At 39.7% G+C, this 20,017-nt stretch overlaps 1 protein-coding gene across 2 annotated transcripts in view; it reads right to left on the bottom strand.

The window, feature by feature from the left end:
- EXOC4 (exocyst complex component 4) overlaps positions 1 to 20,017 on the bottom strand; it is an 839,136-nt gene that overhangs the window by 59,545 nt on the left and 759,574 nt on the right. For both annotated transcript variants that reach the window (XM_007466566.1, XM_007466567.1), the window contains 3 exons: positions 12,309 to 12,450; positions 3,223 to 3,401; positions 179 to 338 (listed from right to left, as the gene is read on the bottom strand). In XM_007466566.1, the coding sequence (XP_007466628.1) occupies positions 179 to 338; positions 3,223 to 3,401; positions 12,309 to 12,450 (481 nt within the window). The remainder of the gene's footprint in view (positions 1 to 178; positions 339 to 3,222; positions 3,402 to 12,308; positions 12,451 to 20,017) is intronic.

Below are 20,017 nucleotides of genomic sequence, written 5' to 3'. Positions count from 1 at the left end.
GCACGAACCCGTGTCCCCTGCATCGGCAGGTGGACTCTCAACCACTGTGCCACCAGGGAAGCCCTCATTTTTTTTTAAACTAAGTTTTTAAGTCCTAAGAACCCATTTTAAAAAATGACTTGATAGACAATGAGGCCTTGGCTTTGGTACAGGAACTGAGCCCAATCTTTCCTCCTACCTTGCAAAGTCCAGGTCTGCCTCCCGAGACATGGTGATGTTGGTCAAATTCTGCTGAAGGACAAAAATGTTCCTACACATCTTCTTGATGCCAGACTCACTGATGCGCCTGAAGTACTGGGCACCGTTAATAAGGATGCAGGAGATCAGGTGTCCTAGGCCTGAGGGATCAGCACAGGGCAGTGGGGAGGAAAGAGAAGACAGATTAGTGCCATCTTGCATAAACTGACACAGGATTTCTCTCTTCTACTGCTCAGAAAATTTAAATGACCAAGGAAAACTTATTTCTGATGGTTGCACCAGCTGATCTTACAATGATTTCAGAGTATTTAGACAGTGCCCAAGTAGTTACAAATGGGGAGACTTTCTGCTGGCAAAAAACCTGGTATATCTGCAGCTCCAGCACTGCCATATACAGTTAAAGCCACCATTCCAGGGCTTAGAGTCCATGCCAGGTTGTTTTAAACTATTGAAGTGCAAAGGACTCTTGTTTTTCTGTACAGTTATTTTAAAGCGGAGGAAAACACATGTAAATATGATGATCTGTTTGGTCTCCTTTTCCTCCTACGAAACAGGTAGGGGTGTACTTTTGGCTCAAAAGTTGACTGGCAACCTACATAAGTAAAAATAAGAAAATGGGCTCTTGGCATTAATGTTACTACACCTCAACACTGACAATGGAGTATACTTCTAAAGTAGTAACTGGAGAGAATGTAATCAGAAACGAAGTGCAAAGGAAAAGCAGATCATGCATTAACTGTGGAGTTCCTACAAGACACCTATGCACTTCTCTGGGGTATCGTAAGTGATTTGTTCTCATCGCCAAAGGACTGTCTTAAGGTCTATGAAATTCAGCAAAGAGCTGGGTAGTACATCAACAAACTAAGAGGTCCCATTCAGGTTACCCTAGGTAATGAAGTTGAGGAATGCTGGTTCAGAACAACCCGAGGCACATGTGGGTTACCATTCTTAGAAGTTAGACTTTAATTCTAAATACTTGGAAATAAGTAAACCTCTCTTCCTTCTTTTTCTCTTATTCTTACAAAGTTGGACTCTGGCAAGATGTTCTCTCCAGAATTCTAAAGTTAGTCTGACTAGTCACAAGCGGTCTACTATTTTTGTCTCAGGGCGTAATTTCAGGGTCAATGGCTCCTTCTGTCTTCAGAATGAGTTTTCCCTTGGTTCGGATAAATATAGAAAAAGGACAGGGGAAGGCACTGTCGCTTGCTTCAGCTACACTCACCCTGTGTTGCTTCAAGACCACAAATTCGCGTGTATGTGCTACTATTTGAAAGCGAAGTAAAAAGCTTTTCACTCGAAGGGAAAGAAACACACACATGGATTTCACATTTAAAGCAAGACAGTTTATGTGAAAAATCTCTGTAGGTTATTTTGCTGTGATTCTCCTGAGCCCGTAACTTCACGCAGAATTTTGTTCTGCAGTGCTTTAGTGTGGTCTGCCCTACGTGTAGGCTATGAGGCAATGCAATGCTTGTAGAGAATAATAAAGAAAGAAAGAAATGGATATACCAATTAAGTATAAGCAATTCTAATAATAAACCAATTAAAAGTTGGTCTGCTTTGTATTATCACTATACATCAGGAATTCTAAACAATATCTGTGATTAAAATACTCCTTAAAAAAATAATAAAATAAAATACTCCTTCTTGACACACCAAGAAGACTGAGACCACTGCCACCTCCCCAACTTGGGAAACTCAATGTTATGCCTTTTGAATTTAGAAAGTGATATCACAGAGGGATAGCTAGCTTTTTAAATAGGAATCCTCAAATTTATGATTTTTTTTTTATAGTTAAAATCTCTTCTATGTCAGAGGATTATACCTGTATCTCAAGAAGATGTTGCTGCCCAGCAGAGTTAGATGTTAAGAAATGTCTGGTCAAAATGAGAGGAAACCTCTGGGATGTGAATGTTAATATGTGGGGCTTGGAAGAGCCACTGTCAAGAGCCCGAAGGGAATTCTGCGTAGTCAGGAAAGTGATTTCTTAGATGCGCTCTGTACCGTCAAGCTACAGAGTACTGCTGCAGTCTCCAATTCACAGAGCCATGGGGCTGACTAATAGCTAACCTTTTTTCATACTTTCTGGCTAAAGTCTTTTAGGGATACTCCCCTTCAGAACAGATCTCCATCACTATAATTTAATGGGAAAATAGGATTCTTTTAGGGGGCAAGGGGCCCACATTTGCTAGAACAGAACCATTTCATAAAGCAAGACATGGTCATGTGTTGACACTCTCTTTCCATCTTTAGGCTGCCACAATCCTTTGCGCTAAATACCTTCTTAATTGTTTTAAATAACACTGGCTCAATTCTGTGAGATGCCACAGATACTTCTGGCCCCCAAGTCTACATATAAACCAAGCAGAACAAGAAAAAAAGGGGATATAATTTGAAATCCTAAAAGGGGTCCTTTGGAGGAATTCATCATGAAAATGATTTGGCTGGCGGTGCATTTTTTTAAATGTTGACGGCGAATGCCTTTGGAAAGTACTGTCTTTCACACCCTTCCTTACTTGCTTGACCCTGAAGGCATTTATGGATGCAGGCTTCTTAAAACTGCTGTTCATCAGAGGTTTCTGTTTTTTTCAGACAATTCATTCTCTGAGAGAAAACTTCCCCTTCCAGTGATAATTTTAGCCAATGAGGGGATCTTTCAGGGTTGTCTCTGTATGGTGTGTGTGTGTTTCTTTCTCCTTTATGAGCTCCACTTGAGTTCATCTGTGGTCCACTCCACACATGTACCCAGCTCTCATGAGCAGCATGTCAAGGAGGCAGCCTGGCTGCCGCCTGCCTTACCTCGGATTAAATCTCCTTATGAGGAAGGAACAGATGGAAGCCATACTGTTGCCTACCTAGACACACGCACAGAGGCTAGGCACTGCAGCTTTAAACCAAAAGGAAAAACAAACAAAAAATCAACAACCTTTTCCTACAAGTTTTGAACTTCAGTAATAGAGAAAATCAGGAAAACCTTCACCTTTCCTTCCTCCCAAACTCCCAGGGACAGAGGCAGGGTCTGACCTTCAAATATATACTGGAACTTGTGCTGCTGGAGGCTGGCACTCATGGCCTCCTCAATGGCGCTGATATCTTTGTTGAGCTTGACCACCAGAGGGTCATAATCCATACTTTCCACATTAGCGACAATGGCATAGTTCCCCTCCTTCGCTAGAGGGATGAGGTAGTGGAAACAGTGAACCCTGAAAGGGAGAGAGATGGGGAAAGCAGTTAGTAGTAACTCTTTCTGATGAAAATAACCATCTTCTTGTGACAGAGCACCCGAAAATTTAAGACAGCGGTGGCCCTGTAAATTTTTATGTATCCCTCCCCCCTTTTCACCAGAAAGCCTTCTAAGTTATTCTATAGAAAAACTGAGTGATCTCAAACAAGTCAGCTTCTGTGACCCTCGCTTGTTTAATCCATACATTGGGGGTGAGGAGTAGATGAGCTCTAAAATCCTTTCCATGACAAGATTGCTTGCATAGAGTGAAAAGCATTCTCTCTTTCAAGCAGATACTGTTGTAGTGAAAATGAGAGGCAGAGGTCACAGATCTTTGAAACTTTGGTTTCAATTGCCATTTGCTAGCTATGTGACTTCAGGCAAGTTACTTTCTCTCTCTAGGCCTCAGTTTCCTTAACTGTAAAGTGGGGATGATAACAACACATACCTCATAAGGTGCTCCGAGGAGCTACTACATAGAAAGAGTATAGAGCACAGGGGCTGGTAATATTGTATTTATTATCGTTAATCTATTACTTAACCAAAACACTTACTGAACATGTATGAGTGTGTTAGTAATTGTGCTAGGCCCTGGGAATGTAAGACACAGTTTGTGCCATTAAAGACTCCACAGCCTAATGGGGATGGCCAAGAAAAAAATGACCAAAAGATGACAGTCTCTCACTCAGAAGCATGTGCACCCAGGGTGCCATGGAAGTTTGCAGAGGAAAGGTTCAGAACAGGAGGCGATACCTGTCATAGAGGACATATCTGAGTAGCTTGAGGAAGGAGTACATTCCTATGTTGAAATGCCCCGAGTCAGTCTGATAATGTAAAATTCTTAGGTTCTTTTTGGTAGGTATCACTAACTGCCAAGGAACTCTGAGATGGGTAAGGATTGGCTACTCCATAACCTCTGTATTAAGCTGTAATGAAAGACGTTTCAGGCCAAATAATTCTACCACTCATACAGGTATTTATTAAAAACAAACATACAAAACCCCTGCACCATCCTTTGGCAGAGGCATAGTTGAAACAGGTTGTTCTGTAAGCTTAGTGATTGTTTTAGGTTCTCTGTCTGATCTTGACATGGAAGGTTGACTGGGAGTAGACATAATGACAATTCAGAGTTAGGATTCTGTTATGCTTAGAGTTGGCATCAGGTAACAAGAAATATTCCTAAACAAACGGCCACAGCCCTGGGCATCATCCCTAATGATGCAACTATAGGCTTAACCATAATTTTTCTTTTTTTTGAGTCAGGTTTATTGACAGATAATTTACAAACAGTAAATCCACCCATTTTAGTGTACAATTTTATGAGTTTTGACAAATGCAGCCAGTTGTATAAGCATCAGCATAATCAAATTATAGAACAATACCATCACCTGCAGAATTCCCTTGTGCCACCCTTGAAGTCAATCCCTTCTTATACCCCAAGGCTCTTGCAGCCACAGCTCTATTTTCAGTCCCCACAGTTTTGTCTCTTCCAGAATGCCATATAAATGCAATCATACAGCATGTAGCCTTTGGGGTTTGGCTTCTTTCAATCTGAGATTTATCCATGTTGCTGTTCATTCCTTGTTATTGCTGAGTGGCCTCCTGCATATGGATGTGCTACAATTTAACCCTTCACCAGCTAACATCTGAGTTGTTTCTAGTTTGGGGTGATTATGAATAAAGCTGCTTCGTGTATAGGTTTTTGTGTAAATATAAAATTTCCTTTTTCTTGGGTAAATATCTACAAGTGGGATTGCTGCATCGTATGGTAAATATACATTTAATTTTATAAGAAACTGCCCAACTGTTTTCAAAGCAGCTGTGTGCTATTTTGCTTTCCTACTACCAATGTACAAGAGTTCCAGTTGCTCCACATCCTCAAAAGCACTTACTGCTGTCAGTTTTTTTTTTTAATTTAAGCTTTATGGAGGTATAATTGACATTAAATTATAAGATATTTAGTGTATGCCATGGTAATTTGATATATGTACACCCTGTGAAAGGATTCCCTTCATCCAGTTAATTAACACACCCATCACCTCACATATTTAGCCTTTTTTTTTTTCACATCTTTATTGGAGTATAATTGCTTTACAATGGTGTGTTAGTTTCTGCTGTATAACAAAGAGAACATGAAGTACTACTCTCTCAGCAAATTTCAGTTATACAATATACAGTGTTATCAACTATAGTCACTCTGGTTTACATTAGATCCTCAGACCTTATTTATCTTAGAGCTGAAATTTGTACCCTTTTACCAGCCACTTCCTACTTCCCTCATCCTCCAGCCACCACTTTTCTACTCTGTTTCTGTGATTTTTTTTTTAAAAAAGATTCCACATATAAGCGATACCATGCAGTAGTTGTCTTTCTTTGTCTAGCTTATTTCTCTTAGGATAATGTCCTCAAGTGCTTATCAATTAAAAAAAATTTTTTTAAGTCATTCTAATAGATGTATAGTGGTGTCTCATTGTGGTTTTAATTTGTATTTTCCTAGTGACTAATGATACTGGACATATTTTCATGTGTTTATTTGCCATCCATACATCTTTTTTTTTTTTTTAAAGATTTTTTTTTTTTGGTTTGGACCATTTTAAAAGTCTTTACTGAACTTGTTACAATATTGCTTCTGTTTTATGCTTTGTTCTTTTGGCCAAGGGGCATGTGGGATCTCAGCTCCCTGACCAGGGATCGAACCTGCACTCCCTGCATTGGAAGGCGAAGTCCCAACCCACCAGACTGCCAGGGAAGTCCTGCCATCTATATATGTTTGTGTTCACATCATTTGCCTAATTTTTTTATTGATTTGTTTTCTTATTATTAACTTTTGAGAGTTCTTTATATATGCTGGATACAAGTTGACAAGCATTTTGTAAACTTTTTCTCCCAATCTTTGGCTCGTCTTTTCATCTTAACAATGTCTTTCAAAGAATTGTTTTAAATTTTGATGAAGTTTATCAGTTTTTTCTTTTATGGGTGGTACTCTGGGGGTCAGCTTTAAGAAATCTTTGCCCAAACAAAGTTACAAAGATTTCTTCCTACATCTGCTTCGAGGAGTTTTATAGTTTGAGGTTTTACATTTAGAGCTGTGACCCATTTTAAGCTAAGTTTTACAAAGGATGTGCTATATTTTTATAACCTGCTCATGGAAGGGAATCCAAGTATCTTGACTACTAGTTCATTTTCATGATAGGTGATCACCTTAACAGTTGCTAATCAACTAATGATTAATTTTGCCAATAAAAACTCATTCTGACATTCATGTGCTAATTATTAAAGTATATGGTTTTGATCAGGATACCAGTAATGGCATCAGTTGCAGTCCCTCCAGAATGTGACATTTTTGATATAATGAAAGTTGATCAACCCTGGAGTGGGATTCACGCCTAGGGAAATCGATTGCTACTGTACTTGAAATTTAAACTAAGTAACTCTTAGTTGAAAATAAAATCAAGCCATTAATGCTAAAGTATTTTTACAGTAAATTATAGACATTACAACCTCAGACGATGGGAAGACCACATATCAATGCAAAGGAATGAGGGTGTGAATGGAGGACAATTTTAAGGAATGACCAGAAGTTCCTTGTAGTATATACAGATCACATGACAGAGGCATGAGGTGAGCTTGGGGAGATGCGTAGGGGCCAGGTCATCATAAGCTTTGAGGCCATCTAAGGACTCCGGACTTTATGTGAGAAGTCACAGGGAGTCCTAAGAGGATTTTAAGAGGTGAAATTATATAATCAGATATGAGCTTTGGCAAGATGACTCTGCACAGTATAAAGGGTGAATTAATGGTGGAGAATGGTAGAAATTAGAAGTAGAGACTACTTAGGAAATTACTATGAATTGGAGGTGAGTGCTTATGCGATCCTGAAGTGAGTGGCAGAGAGGAGAGATAAAAACTGTTTTAAGATATTATCTTCCTCTCCCAAAATGATTAGAGATGAAAAGAAATTAAAATAGTCACTGGCAAATGTCAAATTCAGTAAAAGGTTTTTTTTTCTTTTTCTTTTGAATTCTGGCATGTTGTTGCTGACCTTAACACAACTTTGGCATTAAGGTTTTCTGCAAATATTGCTGATTACACAGCGGGATGGTTGATTTTCAGAAAGTGCACACTTAGGATACCAACAGCGACAGGCAGTTACTGTTCAGCCCACTTAGAACCCTCCTGATGGTGAGAGAAATCAGCTGATAAAGGTGACATTCTTAGCAACTTAGACTCAAATGGCAACTTAATTTTCTTCTTCTAAAGTTCAAATAGAAAAAAAAAAAACCTCAACAATTTTTAATGGTCTCACCATGTCTTTCATCTCTTGGGGGTGTCACATGCCTTATGATTCAAACTGTAAAAAAGCACTGCTTAGTGGTTAAATGTGACCTACAGTGACACAGGTAAAATGTCACATGCTCTTTGGATGGGTCCTTCAACACGGAACCTACTGGATTTGAGAACCCTTTTCAGTTTTTTTTTTTTTTTTTTTTTTTTTTAGTGAAACAAAGTGTTTATTAGGAGGAAAAAGAGTACGTGTGAATAGACACACAGGCGGGGAGAACACTTTTTGGTTTTAACTTCAACAATGTTAAAGAAAAAGATGGGCTATGGATATAAAACATTTGAGGGAATAAGACAAATTTTTGGCATTTGAAGTTGTTCTGGACTTGCTAGCTTTCCCCATTAATTTTTTTCCCAATAAGTTTTTTTGTCTATTCTATCTGTGCTCTCTTATTATAGTGGCTTCTTGGGTAAAAGTGCCAGAGACACTGCCTAACTAGCCACTTCTTCATTGTACCAGCTCCCGGACCACAGGGCCTAAGTTCTAATTCTCCTTTACAGCGGGATGGGAACAAAACAAACCTTAGCTGCTGATGGTGACAAGGATGATGCTGGCCATGCAGTCTTTGTACCTCTTAAATACATGTCATGGACTGCCAAGTGAAAATGATCTCCAAACCAATTCATTTTCTTTAATGAGCAACAGGTTTTGTTTGGGGAACCCACACTTACTTTATCTGGGTTTGATTTCAAACCAGCTAATTCTCGAGAGTCACTGAGCACTTATTATGCAGCAGGACTATTCCAGGTTCTGGAGCCAGAGCAGTGAAGGAGGCACACCTGATTCCTGCCTTCTATGTGCTAATGGTTTCTTCCACAGTCACCCGCCGTGGGTGCCCAGAGCACTTAGCCATCTCCTCTATTCTAGCTTTGGACAACTACAGTAATGATTTATTTGAGATTTTCCTTATTCATTTTCTATCATCAACTGTACAAACAAACAAAAGCTTGTTACTGTGACAAGGAATGAATAAAATGTGTCAACATTCACTATCTGAGCCGTACATGGAGGTTTCCGTCTAGTTTTTTGTACCACACTTGAACAGGAACAAAGACAATCTGGAGCACATTCATAGGAAAGCAACCTGAATGTTGAAACCACGTTAAATGAAGACATAAGGAAATTTAATTTGGAAAAAATAAACATGTTTAGTGTTTTCATTTAAAGTCAGGGAAAGATAATTCTGCATCCAGGACTCTAAAACTCAGTCTTTTTTTGTCATTTATTCTTAAAATGATCTTTTTCTGTTTTTAAACTAATGATGAAGGAGATAAAGCAATAGGTGTTACAGCACTGAATGGTTTCTTGTAAAGTTAATAAACAATGACTAAAATATGTTCGGCATTATTAAGAACAGTACTGCCAATATGTACAAAAATAAAAAGGGCAGGATAGAGGTCAAGGATTGAAAAGATCTTACTCAAAGACCTTTGGGTAAGGCAAAGATGCCTTGAAAGTATCCCACTTGGAATTAACTGCACTACAAGCTGATAATTCCAAATGAAGAGCACACCGTGAACCCACACAACCAATGGCATAAATTCCAGGAGCCGTGATAGTAATTAATTTGATGTTCCCTTGTTTTTCTATGCAAGCCAGGTAACAGAGGCATGAGAGTGCTACTGGGTGTTTTTTTTCCCCCGTCGATTGCGTTTATCTTATTCACAGAAAATACCCGATTTACTTCACTGTCAGCTTGTAAATAAATAGAAAACAAACCTAAAACTTATCATAAGACAAATCAGAAATCATAGAGAAAAAGTCTTTATTTCTCAACAACTGAATGTAAGAAATAAGATCAGAAGTAATGCTGAGTAAAATAGACTCGAAATCTACAATGTTACTTCAGTTGCCCTACTCAAAGGTCTCCACAAGCAATACGGAAGTAACTCACTGGATGAGATAATGAAGAATGAAAAAAGCAAGCAGCATACGAAAGAAGTGACATCAACAATACATTATCAAGGAAGCTTTGCCTGAGCACACCTGCAAGATAGCCAAGTTCTAACAGGAGTCCAACATACGAACCAAAATCCTATTTACATTTTTCAAACCTAAATCTACTAAAGACTCGAAACAAAAAGGCAATACTCTATCAACTTTAATAATGTCTCAGAGTAATACAAAAGAAAATGTATTACTATACACTTTCTGATCCTGAGGTTTTTGATCCTGATGTTTCAAAACTATATATCCAACTGTCTATTTGACATTGGTACCCAGATGTCTAATAAGCATCTCAAACCAAACATCACCAGAATGGAATTCTTGATTTCTACCCCTCCCCCAACCTTTCTCAGTCCCTCAGACTCTCTCACCTCAGTCAATGGTCTTGGCATCCACATAGTTTTGCTCTGTGGTTTCCCTGGAGTCCTGGCCCCAAAGCTGTGGTTTTCCTGGAGTCCTTTCTTTCTCTCACTGCCACCAGTCCTGCACCCAATCCAATCTATCAATATATCAGCTCTACCTTGAGAACATGTCCCAAATCCAACACTTCTCACGCCCTCACCTCTGTCAGTCTGGTGCTCACATCTGGTCTTAACTGATCCCTCTGCTTCCATTCGTATTTCTCCCTGCAATTTTTTTTCCATACAACAGCCAGAGCGATCTTTTAAAAATGTGAGTGAGTGAATGAATGAATGAATATCTCCCCCTTGCTTAAAACCTTCTAATAGCTTCTTGATGCACTTAGAATAAAATATGAACTCATGCTGTACAGCAGAGAATGGCACAACACTGTAAATCAACTACACTTCAATAAAAAAAATAAAACAATCCGAACTCTTCACGTGGTCTGTAAGACCCTATAATGAGTGGGGCTCCATGACCCTACGTGATCAGGCTCCAGCCCGCCTCTTTACCTTTCCTTCCATTCCTCCCCACCTCCTTATTCACCGGGCTACAATCACACTGGATTCCTCTCTGTTCCTCAAATCTGCCAGTTTGGTTTTCTCTCAGGACCTCGTGAGTGCCCCTCCCTGCCTGAAACTCTTTCCCCCTGCCTGAATCTCTTTCCCACTAGGTCTTTGTACAGATGGCTCTTTCTTGGTACCTTGTCATAATTTCCCTGGCCATTTTATCTATGAAACAAAATACCAGATCTCCCTTTCTCATCAACCCTAGCCATTCTCTACACTGTCCAGTATAACAATAGCTACGGGCCGTAGCGTAAAAGATGAAGTAGATTTCAAAGGCTTAGGACAAAAAAAATGCAAAATAGATCAATAATTTTTATGTTAATTCCACGTTGAAATGATAATATTTTGGATATACCGGGTTGGATAAAATATGTTATGATTTACGTGTTTCTATATTTTCAAATGGAACCATTAGAATATTTAAATTATTTATGTGGTTCACATGTGTAGCTCACTTTATCTTTCTATTTGATAGCGTGGTTTAATTCCATTCTGCTATTTTATGTTTTTAGTTGCACTAAGCTGAAATTTCCCTTTTTATTTACTCACTGGCTGTTCACCCCAATTAGAATGTAGCTCTATGAAAGTAGGGACCTTGAGTGTTTTTGTCATTATTGTATCCCAATTCTTAGACCACTGTCTGGAACAAAGACAGCACTCAATAAATATTTACTGAATGAATAAATAAATGATTGGAGACTTTCTAGTCTTTTCTTCCTACCGTTTCCAGAGGTGTGATAATAGAGTCTACCAAAGCTAATCAGAATATTCTACACTTCAGGGGAAGAAGCAAGAGTCCAAGAATATCATATCTTGGAAACTTCTTGAATTATGATCGAACTTAATGTCTTCAATTGGGTTTTAGGTTCTTTTTTTTTTTTTTTATATTTATTTCTTTATTTGGTGGTACAGGATCTTAGTTGCAGCAGGTGGGCTCCTTAGTTGCAGCAGGTGGGCTCCTTAGTTGCGGCTTGCCAGCTTCTTAGTTGTGACGTGTGAACTCTTAGTAGCAGCATGAATGTGGGATCTAGTTCCCTGACCAGGGATCAAACAAGGGTCCCCTGCATTGGGAGCGCTGAGTCTTATCTACTGCGCCACCGGAGAAGTCCCGGTTTTAGGTGCTTAAAGAAAGGGATCATGGTTCTTGCATCTGTATACTCCCTTCTTAGTATAGATTAGCATAGTACCTTACTAAAAATATCAATGGCAATAAAGTCATCATAGTCGAAAAGCTACCATATTTTGAGCACTTACTCTGTGGTAGGCATTGTACTTATTACTTATCATTTCATTTATAAAACCTCTAAGTTAGAAATTACTGTTCCTATTTTTAAGAGGAGGAAACTGAGTTAGTAAAGTTAATTAACTGACTTAAGATGGCCTAGCCAACTGGTATAGACATTCTAATCTAGATCATTCTGATGTCATAGGCCATGAAAACTCCAAACCACCATATTCACAATACAGCATGTGCTTAAAAACTTTAACACTAAAAATCACTTTCAGTGTAAGAAAAGGACATCTATAATACGAACCAAAAATGATAGTGATACTCTCCAGACATAAGCGAGTGATTTATGACCCACAGTGCAATTAAATCACAGTCTTGTGCTTGGCTGTGTCATACCTGACTTCCAGGTGTAGGACCAGCAAGCAGCGGTCAGCCATATCCTGGAAAGATTTTGCAAGTTCGCTCAGAGTCTGCATGATCTGCTCTGACACTGGTGGGAGATCCACATTCACGTGGTTATCTTGAGCAGGAGACAGATCTGAAAGAAGGGGTGAGGACAAAGCACCAGTCATTTCATTAGATGCCTATGGATATTTTTTGAAATGACATATGATTTTGTTGTTCATCATGTTGTTTTTATCAATTTGGCTAATACTAGTGTTGGCAGCATCAGACATCTGAGACATGACAGACTATTTCGGTACTTGATTAAATATAAAAGCCCAGCTGATTGTCTTGCATCAATTCACAGAATGACAGAAACAGGAGCTCAGAGTTGGAAGTGAACTTAGTAATCTAGCCCGACCATGTGGTCTATGCTTGTGTTATTTGTACATCTTCAAGTGGCTGTTCAGCTTCTGGTTGCACACCCACACAAACGTTTGTGAAAGGAAACTCAATTCCTCTTGCGGCAGCCTATTCCATCTAAGAAAGATAGGACCATCTTACGTCAAGCCATGTCTGTTGTCATTGACTTCTAATCATTGGCCCTGGTTCTGCCAACTTAACAATCACTCTTAATTGTGTCAGTACGTCAAGTACTAAAGATATGTCTTTTGGCTTCCCTGAAGTCTTCTCCTTTTTGGGCTAAATGTCTCCAGACTTTCAACTATTCTCCAAATAATCCAACTGAGTCATTTTATAATTCTCATAACTCACCGAAAAAAATTCCAATTGTTCTATATTTCCCTTGAAATGTGGGACTTAGGACCAAACATAATAAATACCACAGAGTGGTCTGACCTGTCTAGGAAGAGTGATCAATTCCCTTGTTCTAGAAGCCATGCTCCTTGCGTGTAAGCCTAGAATCTCCTGGGGTGGTGTGGGGCGAGGGAACAGGGTGTGCTGCATTCTCCTTAACTCAAACAGAGCTTACTTACAATCGGTTAAAAGCCCTAAAAAGGTCTTTTGGGAAAATTTGATAAACCTACCTTCTCTATCTCTTGCAAGTAATTGATAAAATATTTAATAGCATTTGGCCATTTTCTACAGGAAAATACTAAATAGCAAAAATGTGAACTACATTTCCTTATGTCTAGACTTCTGTTGTGTATCCAGGTCCCCATAATTTCTCAAAGATCATCAACAATAATTTAGCAATTTAATTCAAAAGTTCTTTGAGTTCTCTAGAGCCTCAAAGGCTGGCCTTGAGTCCCGTCTCCACTATTTACTTATTATTGTGACCAAGAGCGAATGACAAATTCCTTCCGCCTCAGTTTCTTCTGTAAAATGGAGATAACATACCTTCAGAAGGTTGCTGGGAACACTGAATAAGGTACAGCTGTTGGGAGTACTGAATGGGTTAATGTAGATAAACTGCTTCGGACAATAGCACGTAAAACTCACTGAATATTAATATAAATAATAAACACAAGTAATAATTATTCTTTAGCAAGTGATTTGTCCAGGTTAAGAGTCCTAAGCTTAATTATAGCAACAAGGTACTTAAAAGATAATTCCATCCACCTTGAGGTTCAATTTCCATTTATTAGTATCTTTTGCTTTTCCATGTGAAAATTCTTCTTCTCAGAGGATGCAGTGTCATTTGGAAGAAGGGCTCCCTGGACTTAGGGGAAGTGGGATTTGGCGAAGCACTACGGGCTAACTTGGGAGGTGTCCACCTCACAGAGCAGGGAGTCAACGTATGTAGTGGCAGGCATATCTGCAGTTGTGGGCTTTCAGAGCTGCATCTATTCCTAGACTCAGCCAAGCACAGAGACGAGCCTGGAGAGACCGTCAAGAATTAAAAGGTTAAGCTCTCCTCAGTGGAAACAGACTTCAATAAATTAAAATATCATGGCAAACACACACAAAAAAGAATTTTGTTCAAGGGAACTGACATGTAAGGAGGAAGGAAATATAGCGACGGAGATTTAAACTTATTACCAGCCTTGGCATCGTCTGAGATGTTCACTAACTCGGTCTGCAGGACTGGATGTAGACACTGCTTTCCTTCTAATGCTACCACTATTCAAGATGTTTGACCGCAAGGTGAGATTACTGCCTTCATAATGTTTTCTTTTGGCAGACTGGATGAAAGCAACTGTAAGTAACACTAGTCTAATATTTCAAGGCATTTTAGTGCTTTTGATTCCTCTGTTGTGTGACACTACCTGTGCCATGAAGAGCAACATATATATCAATAAAAAAAGGGAAAGGGGCTTCACTGGTGGCGCAGTGGTTAAGAATCTGCCTGCCAATGCAGGGGACACGGGTTCAAGCCCTGATCTGGCAGGATCCCACATGCCGCGGAGCAACCAAGCCTGTGCGCCACAACTACTGAGCCTGAGCTCTAGAGCCCACGTGCCACAACTACTGAGCCTGTGCGTTAGAGCTCATGTCCTGCAACGAGAAGCCACCGCAATGAGAGGCCCACGCACCGCAACGAAGAGTAGCCCCCGCTCTCCGCAACTAGAGAGAAGCCCACACACAGCAACGAAGACCCAGTGCAGCCAAAAATAAATAAATAAAATAAATAAATTTAAATAAATAAATAAAAAGGAAGAAGTCAGACCCTAAGGAAACTGGGCTCACGGTCCAAGGTCTAAGGCTATACTAATCTCCCAACCTACCAAAGGCATTTTGGACAAATTTCACCAAGTTAAAAAAACATCCCCTTTCTTCTTATAGAAATACGTAATTTCATCATGTGTAGCAGCTGACTGGCCAAACTCTGCAAATTAAAAAAAAAAAAAAGAATCCAAGTAGAGTAAGTTAATAGCCAGGAAAGCAGTCCACATAAAACTTGCAAGGTAGAGGTGAGGCAGAACTGGGTTTAGAATAGCAGCATGCTGTACATTTAGCTAGACTGTAATCTACGGCAAAAATAACATCTTAGTAAAGCACACGAAAACTGATGCCCAGGGCTCCACTGAAAAGCTGGTCTGAGAATTCCTCAGGGCTCACTGAAATTTATGAAGTTTTCTTAACAAGAAGGAATATACTGAGAAAAGAAGTGCTGAGCATTGCAAAGCCAACAGAAAACAATTACCTAGCTCTCAAATGTCAAATGGAAATCTACAAAAAAGCAATGCTGAGAGAATCTGCTTGGGAGATTATAGTCAAGATAGGAGGTTACTGGACACCCACACACATACACACACAGTCTTTCAGAGGTTCGTGGCTGTATATGTATCTCAGGGATTGCCCTTCACATTGGCGGGGCCCACATATATTAGGCTTTAACAATGTTAGTACTTGATTATTTTATTAAGATATGCACTTGGAGCTGTTTTTCTAATACTGGGGATGGGGCACATCAGATCATTCAAAGTATCCTTGCTCCTCTTACAACCACTGCATAAAAGCATGAATCTTTGAGAGCCGAATTATTTGTGGCAATGTGACTGTGGCTTTCTGTGCTAAATTGGTTGGTTTATATGAGGATGCTGAATCTTGGTCTCTGGGGCAGACACTGCTTATTAGGTGAACCAACAGATATTGCCAATTCTCTCTTGTTCACTCCACGGTAGACTATGAGAAGCTAAATGTCTGCATTCCCAGCCTTGCCTGTGGCTGGAGGTGGCCATATGCCACTGTCTGGCCAATGACCCTCTAGGTAGATTCTTCTGTGGCAACCTGATCTAATCCTGGGCTAATTCTGCGACTCATCTTTTGACAGGAAAACAGAACAAAGTACAGACTGTTGCCACTAACATTTTCTGGATTTTAATCCCACAAAAGTCTTCACTACCACCTGTCAATCCTTCACTAGTACTTGGCTAGTTCCCTTCTCTTTCTCAGCAACTTTCCCAAATTCATGGTGTGCTCCCCAGGCACTTTGTCCTTCCCACTCTCTTAACTCCTCTCTTGAGCACTTCAGATTCTTTTTTTAAAAAAATATTTTATTTATTTATTTATTTTTGGCTGCATTGGGTCTTTGTTGCTGTGCGCGGGCTTTCTCTAGTTGCGGCGAGCGGGGGCTACTCTTGGTTGCGGTGCGCAGGCTTCTCATTGTGGTGGCTTCTCTTGTTGTGGAGCATGGGATCTAGGTGCGCGGGCTTCAGTAGTTGTGGCTCGTGGGCTCAGTAGTTGTGGCACATGGGCTTAACTGCTCCATGGCATGTGGGATCTTCCCGGACCAGGGCTTGAATCCGTGTCCAGTGCATCGGCAGGCAGATTCTTAACCACTGTGCCACCAAGGAAGTCCCTCAGATTCTTATTAAGACTTCAAAAGGACTGTCAGCATTTGCTTTCTCCACAGTCTTGCCTTCCATTAATTCTTCCATGTGCCATAATCTGATTTCTGCTTCCACCTGTTTATTAAATAATTATTCTGATAATAGTCACCAATGGTATACTAATTGCCAAACCCATTGGGCACTTTTCAATCCTACCCTCAGAAAGGCTCTCTGCTACATTCCACAGGACTGCCCATTTCCTTCTTGAAATGCTGTTTTCTTTTGGCTTGTATGGCACCAAAATTCTCTGGGTGCCCTTTCACCTCTCTGCCGTGGTTTTAATAATTTCCTTCACTGCATCCTCTTCCTTCAGTGCACCCATAAATGCTGGGGTTCCCAGGGATTTTTTTCTCTATTTGTCTCCCTTGCTTGTCATTCTATATGCTCTGAGTGAGCTCATCAATTTTCATGGTTTTTGCTATTACCTTGGAATTGTTGACTCCTAAACTACATTCGATCAACTGTCTGAAAGCTATCTTTAATGTACATCCTGCAGGCCTCTCAAATGCAATGTGTTCAAAACTAAAGTCTATCTTTAGCATCTGCTCTTTATCCTGAATTCTCTTTCTATTGGTGGTATATAAATCTAGGAAATCTCAGCTGCAAATACTGAGAGTAATCTCCTCTCTCTCCTCTCTCACTCCCCTCAGCAAGGAATAATTTCTGCCAACTTTATTCCCTAAATGTTTTCTTAACATATTTTGTCGTTTCTATATCTGCTCACTTTCTTGGTGGAGCCCTCATCTCTTCCACGGACTACTGCAACAGTCTCCTAACTGATGTCTTTGCCTCAATGCCTGGCCTCTACCTTACTTCAGTCTTCCATATTTAGCTAATTAAATATAAGTTAAACAGTTATTTATCTAAGACACAAAATTTGACTATGTCAATTACTTGTAAAACCAGTATCAATGTTTCCCATTGCTTCTATCATGAACCTCCTTAGCAAGGCTTTCCATGATTTTGGGTTTCTGCCCAACACTTCAGTTTTCCTCCATCTTTCATCACTTTCTCCTTCCTCTCCAGCTTCTCTCTTCCGCAGCTCTGGGCCCTTTGACCTGCCACCCTTTTAAAGCAAATTCCCTAAACATATTATGGTGTTTTAGGATTCTATACCTTTGATGGCTCTTATTCCTCTTTCTGAACTATTCATGCTTTCTGGCTCAGAAGTCTTTCCCGATTCTCCAGGCAGGGTCACTTGTTCCTCTGGTTGTGTTTTTCACACAGTTCTATTAGTTATCATATTCCATTGATATTATCTGTTTATCAGTATGTATCCCTACCAGATCATTAACTCCTTCAAGTAAGGGATTTTATACACACACACACACACACACACACACACACACACACACACACACACACAAATACACACACACACACACACACTCAAACACACAAATACACACACACATGCACCCACATTTTCAGGGCCAGCAGAATAACAGGAGGCATTATAGGAGCTTGATCAAGGCCTTTATAAACAGAACACATGATTTAATTGACCAATGTAACATGACAAATAATTCATATAATAACAGATTGATAAAGATCAGGCAGGAGAAGGAATGACTTGCCATTTACAACTATAATTTTCACCTTAGTTTCTTGAGTATACCCTAGCGACAGAGTAGGGATAGGGAAGTAATTTATTACAGCTGGTTTCCTGGGCTGTCTAGGAATCTTGCAAAAGTACAATTTAAGACAGTTCTGGCCAATCCCTACAGCCTAAGTACTTTTTCTATAAATTGTATTGCCTTTAGAAGTCACCTTGATTTCATGAGTCCACCTTCCTGAAGCCAAGACTTGGGGGTCTCTCTCTTCTATTGAAATAAAATTCCTGGCATATTGAATACTCAGCATCTCTCAAGGAAAGCCATATACTAACTGTCACGGAGAAGCAATCAGCCTAGGACATTAGGATGTCTCAAGTGGTTCCACATCCTAATATTAACCAGACTGAAATCTGTTTAGGTTTTAAAATTAGTCAAAATTGAACACATTCAGACCCAGAAGAGCATCTGTTTTCAAGGATGCAGCTGCTACACTTTCAATGGCAACTTACTGTGACTTCTTTAATTGATTCATAGGAGGATGTCCTTGTGCATCTGCAATATTATCTAAAATTGTTGCAATATTAGCTTACACTAGTATCAGCTGTCATGAAAGTGATAAATTGAAAAGAGGAAGATGGTCATAGCAGGAAAAGTAAGGTTAACTGTGAATTCAAACTTTTTAGAAGATGGGAAAAGACAAGGAAGAATGATCTCATGAGATTTTCTCAGTGGAAAACAGTTTAGAAGATCAAATTTTGGTATAATCGTTATTTCTGACTCCTCTTCCTGTTTGTACAGATACCACATAATGATCTTTGCTTGAACCTGGGATAAAATTATTTAGTTTTCAATCTTCAGTTTTCCTATTTAGAAAATTGTGGTAATAGGACCTTCCTAACTCCTAGAACAATGTATTATTAGACTTTGGAAATAATTTTGAGATCCTTTGATGCTGTAATCTGGCACACATTATAAAAAAATAAAATTAAGGATGCCGATTAGCCTGTGACACTAAGAACTCCTGGGGCTTACAGAGTCAATGGGGGCTGTGACAGGAGACCCCCATCTAACCTCTTTTTTCTCCTTAAATACCTATGGGATATGCTACTACTGAGCCCAACACTAGGGTAGGATTTAAAAGTGTCCTACACTATAATACCACAGATCCAAGTTGGAACTCTAATGCCAGCTAGCTCTATCCTCAGCCTTCTTAACTTCTCTGCACCACTATCCCTACTTTTTTTTTTTTTTTTTTTTTTTTTTGCGGTACACGGGCCTCTCACTGTTGTGGCCTCTCCCGTTGCGGAGCACAGGCTGCGGACGCGCAGGCTCAGCGGCCATGGCTCACGGGCCCAGCCACTCCACGGCATGTGGGATCTTCCCGGACCGGGGCACGAACCCGTATCCCCTGCATCGGCAGGCGGACTCTCAACCGCTACGCCACCAGGGAAGCCCACTATCCCTACTTTTTATTCATTCCCTTAAATTATTTGCAGCATATGTATGCTAACCTTCCTCCACCCCAGTGCTTTGTATGCATTTGGCACTTATAAGTATTCGTTTTTTCTTCTTTTGCTTAAAAATATGCAACGCTTCATGAATTTGTGTATCATCATCTGTATCGTTCCAATTTTAGTGTATGTGCTGTCGAAGCGAGCACTACAAGTATTTTTTTTTTTTTTTTTTTACTATAAGTATTCTTAAATTATTTATCTATGAAACCTACTGGCTTCCGGTATGGATAGATGATCTTCACATGCTAAAGTATCTACTGTCTTATTAGCATCTAATTTGAATTTTCTTATGATAGAGACGTTCCTCCTCCTTAACGAAGCCAATTACTCCAAGCTAAAATTTCATGGTGACTCTT

The sequence above is a fragment of the Lipotes vexillifer genome, unplaced genomic scaffold, assembly GCF_000442215.2.
Source record: "Lipotes vexillifer unplaced genomic scaffold, Lipotes_vexillifer_v1.1 scaffold71, whole genome shotgun sequence".
In the NCBI taxonomy this organism is placed as follows: Eukaryota; Metazoa; Chordata; class Mammalia; order Artiodactyla; family Lipotidae; genus Lipotes; species Lipotes vexillifer.
This window is presented reverse-complemented; position numbering and strand designations above follow the sequence as displayed.